At 43.9% G+C, this 8,121-nt stretch overlaps 1 protein-coding gene across 1 annotated transcript in view; it reads right to left on the reverse strand.

The window, feature by feature from the left end:
* slc18a2 (solute carrier family 18 member 2) overlaps positions 1-8,121 on the reverse strand; it is a 97,679-nt gene that overhangs the window by 10,436 nt on the left and 79,122 nt on the right. The window contains exons 13-15 of the mRNA XM_050070835.1: positions 4,810-4,873; positions 4,604-4,723; positions 3,388-3,521 (exon numbers count right to left, since the gene is read on the reverse strand). Coding sequence (XP_049926792.1) covers positions 3,388-3,521; positions 4,604-4,723; positions 4,810-4,873 — 318 coding nt within the window. The remainder of the gene's footprint in view (positions 1-3,387; positions 3,522-4,603; positions 4,724-4,809; positions 4,874-8,121) is intronic.

Consider the following 8,121-nt stretch of genomic DNA (forward strand, 5'->3'; position numbering starts at 1 on the left):
CAGAGGGATGTCGTATGCTGTAAAGCCCTGTGAGGCAAATTGTGATTTGTGATATTGGGCTTTATAAATAAAATTGAATTGAATTGAAATTGATGTCTTACTTAAGAAAAAGAAACATAAAATAAATGAGGTAAGCTCATTAACAAGTACTGAAATCAATGCACAAATAATAGATTCTGTTGGGCTGGCTATTGTTGGTCTCAGCTCTTCTGAACAGATAAAGTCACAGGTGCTAGTGAACACCAGTGTAAAATGGCAACGTTACATTTGACATGGCAAAGCAATGTCATTCAGACATAAAGGAATACTTCGCCGATCTTCAGGCAGCTTTGTATAAAGACAATGTGGATAGCATGTCTCAGTGAACTGTGGTAAATTTTCCTCCATCTGACCAGTTCATAGATATCCCTCCTGTCCCCTGTGGAAACTTCAAAGAATAACGTGGATGATGCAAAACAGGTCATCCAGCAGAGTTTCTCTGGCTCTCAGGCTGTTTCTTGAACTACAGGCTGTACTTCCACATTTTTTGTGTTGACCACTACCCATGCTGCCAAGACAGAAACAAAGGGCTGTAGTTTCCCGGCGCGGCGCAGGGTGGCGCAGGGTGGTGAACCCCGCGCAGAGCTAGTTTCGAGCAGCGCAACCCGAGGCGCGCTCAAGTTTGGTAGTTTGGCAGACCGAGGTGCACTGAGATGGGTGTGGCGGCGCAGCAGGAGGAGGTGTCGACAGATCCAGCTTGGCGCAGTGACAGTTTCGTGCCAAAAGGCTTCGCCGAAGGTGCGCTAAAAGCTCGGCAGCTGAAACTACGCCTACTGTCAGCGCAGGCAGAGCGCAGCCGGCGTAAGCCGAAGTTTGGCTGACCGGCGGACAGTGCGCACATGTCAACAAAACCTCACAGGTAGGTTTCCAGAATGTCAGGCACATTAACGATGCAATAAATAGCCACAAAACCACTATTCAATGCAACTATCTGCAATCAGCACATAAATGTATCTCTATATCGACTGTCCCGTCACATCTGATGTCAGATCAAAGGGGATTGGCACTGTTTGGCATGTTTGGCACGCGTAATGGAAACCCAGCCTGATTTGAATAACACAGCTGCAAACTAATGAGTTCACATCCCTCTCAGCCAACCATAAACAGTCACAGCATCAGATAGGGAGTATATATTCAGCATCTGTCATCTTAGAAAAGTCAAAAGAAAAGAAACAGAGTGAGACTGCGAGAGAGAAAGAGAGAGCGTGCACGAGAGAAACGCAACACTGATTTAGAATTGTGGTGATCTCCTCCCAGGCCACCTTTGCATCATCAGCCCGTGGAGGTCTGCTCGCAGTTCCGTATATTCGGACACTGCGAGCTTGGACCTCCCAGATCAAAACATCAGTTTCCTCCTGGGAGAAGTTTGGCCGTTTGACGCTGCTGCTCTCTTCTGCCATGGCGAATTGAGTAAACTCTCATTACGCCTTCGCGCGGCTCATTTAAGGGCGAGGAGAGGGGCTCATTTGATTGGTGTGATGTGTGTAAAACCCACTCCACACCTTCTCTCCTCTCTCTTTCCGACTTGCGCAGGTAGGAGGGACGGAGGTGGGAAGGAGGAGTAGCTGCGCCAGCGGGCACAGTGTGCCAAACTTGCAAAATCCGCCTAGCCACACCCAGTTGGCGAAGCGCAGGTGCGCTGCGCCTCGGCCTTGCCCGGTCTGCGAAACTAGAGGCCAAAGAGTATAGAGGCAGACCAAGAGAAAGACCCACCCCTCTCTCTCAAACTCAAACCAAAATCCAATAAAACAGTAAAACTAGGCAGTGCTGATCTAAGATAAGCAGACGTTGCGCTAGACTTTTTCGTCGCCGGTCATTTTGACCGACAGGGTAATAAAAATCTGGTCATAATCTATTTTTACCGGTCATTTTAATTTTCGTTTTTAAATGATAATAAAGATATTCAAAGACATTTAGTTTTCATTCGTTCGTTTTTAATAAATCCAACAAGCAAGTTATAAAGTGTGCATTAATAAGGAAATGAACGAAAAGATGAACAGACATCCACACACCCGTGCCATTAGGCTTCGCCCTGGACACACCGGACGGCACTAACGCGTCACTAACGCGTCCGGTGTGTCCAGGGCGTTATGTAGTTATGCCTGTAGGCTCGGTGACACAAAATTAAAATTGTAATGAAGTGATTAGGGTATTGAAAAATGTGTTCGGTTATGCACTGTTATGTTTTTTTAAATTATAAACACGGTATTTTCTCCTCACGTTCCACAGTGCGTGCTGTTGTTATTTTATTTTGAAAATTGGCCGGATTCTCTCGTCTTTTCTGTGTCCGACTTCCTGTTTGGTACGATCCGCTCTATCCAGCTTGACAGAAGGGCTCGCGGCTCGCATGAAAAATAGACCAGATGCCGAACTTAAGCGCTGCCTCTACTCCGCGGGTGCTCCGCTCTGCTCAGCGGCCTGTGTGGACAGTCAGATAGGTTAACATGGGCACTGACTGAAAACTGCCTCTGCTGCTGGGCGCTGCGCTTCGGTTCCACGTCCGGTGTGTCCAGGGCGTTATGTCAACAACGCTACATGAAGCAGATGAATGACTTTTTCTCTGCAGTGTGAAAACGGCAGCCACTTAAACCACTGACTGTGCACTACGCTGCCAAGTGGGCTGGGGTGGTAATTGCAACTGGTCAAAATGACCGACAGCCTTCAGATTTTCCGGTCATTGTTGTAAAAAAACGGTCAATGACCGAGAATATACAGTTAACGCGACCCCTGAAGATAAGTCAAGATTATGTTACTATACTGGTTATTTCTCGCCTAACATGTTTTCAAAAAACATATTTTAGTGCCCTGTTTAGCAGTAATAGAGTTAATAAACATGAAGTGGGCACCATACTGTTTCCTGCACAGTGAAAACGTAAGCTGAAAAAAATTGAGATCAAATGGTAAAACTAAACACTGCTGATCAAATATGAACCAAGATTCTGTTACTAAGTTGTCTATTTCTCATCTCTAATGTTTTCAGAAACGTATATTACCTTACTATTTAACTGTAATATGAGATTGCTGCCAGCCAGCCACAATTGTGTCAATTATGTGAGTTCGCATTACATCACCTATCAGCAGAGGCGTTTGTTGGTTCAGTGTGGCACAGTGCATCCTGATAGTTGTAGGTTTTCTACCTCTTGATATTTTCAGCAGTGAAATAATTTTTAAGGCAATGTAAGAAAAAATAATGCTGGAAATAGAACAACTTATCCAAAAACTACCAAGCCACACAAACTAGACAATTCTCCAAATTCTGTTTGCTGACCTTGCTTGTAAGGGCTGTCATATTTCACTGTGTTTGAGTGAGATTTGGCTGATGGGTATTTTGTGTGTTTTGAATCTTACAATTTTCTCTTCTTGTCCTGGTGGATTCCTGAGGAAGAGGCAAAGGGGAGCAAAAAAAATATCCACTATTCCAATGATGGTCATCAGCCAGGGGAAGCCAATACTCTCAGCTATGGATCCTCCGATAGATGGACCTACGATAGGACAGATCACATATTGGTTTAGTTTGGTTTGTTTGGCAGAGGGCAGAACTTTGCATTGCAGCTCTGTACTGATATATTTGGAAACACAAAGTTAATCTAAAGTAAAAAAAAAAAAAAAATATATATATATATATATTTTTTTTTATATAATACATTTATAAAAATACATACATATATTTTGATTAGATATTGATGAAAATATTGACATTTAATATCTGCAACAGTGAGATAATTACAATATCTCAAGGTAGTCAAAGTGATCTCATCTATAAATGGTAACTATAGGGAGACAATAGGCTAACGTACGGTCATTTTGAAATCTCTGCAATTAGACAGAAGTACTTTGAGTAATATGGATGTTAAGGTTGCAAGATATTTGATTTTTTTTGCCAATATCCAATACGCAGATATGTAACAACTCATTGGACTGATAACCGATACAGTTATCGCTATATCCACTTTTTTTCCCACCTAATTTTAGTGATCTTCAAGTCTCTTCTGTAGTGGAATTAACATCATCTTATGCATGCATACTTTTAATGTGATGGCCCACTAGCAAATGGAGACATGGAATACAATGCTTTTTAATGTATGTAATATTCATTCTTTGTGCAAAATAAGAAAAAGCATATGTTGGCTGATTCTGATAGTTAATTTTAAAGCCAATATTGGCTGATACAGGTGACATGCTGATATTATCGTGCATCCCTAATGGATGTGGGGGTAACAGGGTGATGGTGGGTTAATAAAAAGGAAGTCCCCAGTATCATTTACAATCACAAAATAGCGCTAGGAGTTGCATAACTGCCTATTTCTAGATAATGTCACAGTAACATGATTTTAAACTAGACACTAAGTACCAGAACCATTAGCTGGAAACACGCATGCTGGTGTTTGTGTAATAACTAAGAATTAAGGCTACACAGTGACAAACAATGGACAAACAAGATATGCCAAAGATTTCTACAAAACGGACTCACTCTGGTGCACTTAAAAGTCACTTTAGAAGTATCATCACCTATAGTTTACTAATCTCTTGTAGGTATTGCCAAAGTCTTGTGGCTCCTGCTTACCTAAAGCAAATCCCATGCAGAAAGCCACATCAGCAATGGCATACACACTTCCATAAACAGACACATGCCTCAAGTCCACCAGGTAACCCATTATCGGCATCATAGAGGAGTCCACCATGCCTGTAACACAACACAAATAATAAACGTCTTACACCCACAGTGGGGAACATACTTGTTTAGCAAAGTATTTAATTTAACAGACGTACCAATTGCAAAACCAACACCAAAGTTTGGAACAATCAGACCATAGATGTCTTTGGCAAATGGAACCTAAAACAGACATACAAATATTAGAAAATGTATTCATTTATTTGTTCAGTTTTAATTTATCCCTTTGAATTACATGGGAGTCCAAACGACAAAGAGACGCTGGCTGCCTTTTGATTACAATGTTGAAATCATTGTGAATACAGGCTCCTATTTGCAGAATGAGATTTGGGGAGTAATGAGAAGTGATGAACAAATGGAAAATAAGAGAGAACTACGGAAGCATATTGCTGCCACGCTAAAACAAAACAACAAAACAGGAAAACAAAACAAAACAAAGATCAGTATCAGGAAATAACGTGAAAATGTGCACTTAGCGTAAAAGACTTGCTTTCTTATGAGCAGGTTATGATCTTTATTTACTAAAAAGAGGGTTGGAAACAGTGTTTTGTATGGAAATGTATTGCTGTCATGCCAGAAAAAGTATCAGATAATTACATTGAAAATTTCTTATTGTATGTTTTTCTTTCTTTTTTTATAGTTTAATTTTTCATTTATCTATTCAGTCAAATCAAACAAACTGACAGTATTGTTATTGGAACTCAACATATCCACAGGACGCTGGTAGCTACACATTCTTTGAACCAAAATAGTAATGTAGCAGCCACAGCGGTACAACTAAACACCAAATTATTGTAGTGCCGTATACATATTACAAACAAAAAAAAGCCTGCCCATGACCTCATAAAGCTTTCAACTTTATTGTTGACCCTAGCTTACATGTTCGTATGAAACCATTTCTAACATAGATTTCCGCTATTTTTCAAAATCTGGAGGGGATGTATTTATCTAGAATCTGAGGATCACTTGAGCAGCTGTGATGAACCCTACATTTATCACAACAAGGTCATACTTTGATACATTTGACAATTCTGCTCAGTCCCCCATAAAGGCCCTGACACACCAAGCCGACGGTCGGCCATCGACCAAAGTCGGGCCATCGGTGAGCCTTTGTCGGCCTAGTTTTTGCGGTGTGTCCCGCACCGTCGGCACTCCAGCGTCAGCGGCTTTTCGGCCAATTGAGCATGTTGAATCGGCAGCGGAGCTTGTCGGTGAGAGAGATCAGTCTGATTGGCTGTTCAGGTTTTATTTCCTTGCCCCTGTAGTGAGTGAATCTGCCTGTAGTGAAACCAGGGCTAACAGGTGCTTCCTCCCCAGGCTTCACTTCACTCAGCTGTCCAACAGATCCGCTGCTTCTTCCCACTTTAACCTGAATAACAAACCTGGGCTAGCTGGGAGCGGCTAGTGGAGCGTTAGCTGCAGCATGACGGGAGGGAGGCACAGCCAGTTAGCCTCTGCTAGCCTTCGTGCAAGCCCCGGCTCTCCGTTTGAATGCAAGTGCATTCCTCGGACTTCCGGTTTCCCTTTTTGCGTTATTTCCTCTCACGCAGGCACAGAACGTACGTGCTACTTGGCCGTCGGATTTAGTCCATGTAGTGTTTTCAAATGCAACTGACACAGGGCGACGTGAGGCAACGTAGATGACGCAACAGTTGGCTTTCGTCGCCGCTAGTTCTTTGATGTCGGTTTGGTGTGTCCGCACCTTAAGGCATAGTTGGTGATTTAGGTACTGTTGTACCTGACCATTTCCCTATGTGATCCACAGCTTTTTCCCAAAATGGGTTACCAGTTTACATTCCCAGATTGCATGTAGAAATGTCCCTGTTTCTGTCTGACATTTACAACATAAATTATTAGCTGGTAGACCCCTCCTGTGGAACTTAGAAGGAGTAAAGTAAAACCTAAAGTAAAACACTGGCAGCCAATATTCAGCATGCTGTACATCACGTGCCATGTGCATGACTATTTACATCACACGCCCCCTCCACTGACACTCTTCCTCTCCCCGTGCAAACAGCAGCACAGAGCGCAGCCCGCTCACCAGCGCCCCCGTCCGACCATATCTATCATTAACCCTCCCACCTGAGACATTCCCCATACAGTCCATCATAAAGCACAGACCACCCCGCCCTTACCGCACTAAGACTGTGAATAACAAAAACTTGTGCCCCATCTTCTGCTTTCCTGCCACCCCCTGTGCTACTCAAACCCTACAACACCTGAAACTGGCTCTACTCAACACCCGCTCACTGACCAACAAAAGTGCCATCCTACATGAATTCATCACTGACAATAAACTGGACTTCCTCTGCCTCACCGAAACCTGGCACAAACCCCTGGATTACTTCTCCTTAAACCAGACCACACCCACTGACTACACCTACACTGACAAACCCCACCCAGACAGATGGGGTGGTGGCGTTGCTGCCATCTACAGGAAATACTTTAAAATGTCCACAATCTCCATACCTCCTGCTCAGTCCTTTGAACAAGTAGCCCTCAAACTGTCTGGTCGCACTTCCCTGGTCATCACCATCATCTACAGCCCTCCCAAACCTAACAACTCTTTCCTCAGACCTTGCCGAATTCCTCACCCAGCTATCCGCCGTATCCCCCTCAATTCTCCTGCTTGGGGACTTCAATATCCACATTGATGATCCAAACTGTAAAAGTGCAATAGACCTCCTGGAACTGCTCTACTGCCTTCACTTCACCCAGCATGTCAACTTCCCCACCCACTGTCGCGGCCACATCCTGGACCTAGTCTGCTCCACCAGTCTCACCCTCCACCAACTCTCCAGTACCAACCTCCACCACTGCCATCACTGCTGACTTCAAGACCCCAATCCCTCCCCCAAAACTCACATGCAACATATCCTTCAGAAATATCAAGTCCATCTCCCCCTCAGCTTTCTCTGACTCACTGGCAAGCACGCTGTCCGCATCCACCACCCCGCTGACCCCAAACCCCTCTGACCTGGTCACCCACTACAACAACACACTGTCCCTCTGCCTCGAAAAACTTGCTCCTTTACAGACCAAAACGGTCTCATTCACTCACTCATCTCCCTGGTACACTCCTGAACTCCGTCACATGAAAACCCGTAAGCGTCACCTTGAAAGACTTTACAAAAAAAACAGTCTCACAGTCCATCTCCATGCCTATACAGACCACCTTTCAAACTACAAAGACGCCCTCACTGCCGCCCGGTCCAACTACTACTCACAACTCATTCACTCTGGCTCCAAAAACCCCAAGACTCTCTTTTCCACTGTTAATAAACTCCTCAAACCCTGCGACAACACCCTCTCCTCCATCACAACTGACAAATGCAACTCCTTTCTGGCATTTTTTGAATCAAAGATCGAAACCATTTACACTCAACTCAGCAACCCCCCGCCCTCCGCCT

This window comes from Epinephelus moara, chromosome 19, assembly GCF_006386435.1.
Source record: "Epinephelus moara isolate mb chromosome 19, YSFRI_EMoa_1.0, whole genome shotgun sequence".
Taxonomy (NCBI): domain Eukaryota; kingdom Metazoa; phylum Chordata; class Actinopteri; order Perciformes; family Serranidae; genus Epinephelus; species Epinephelus moara.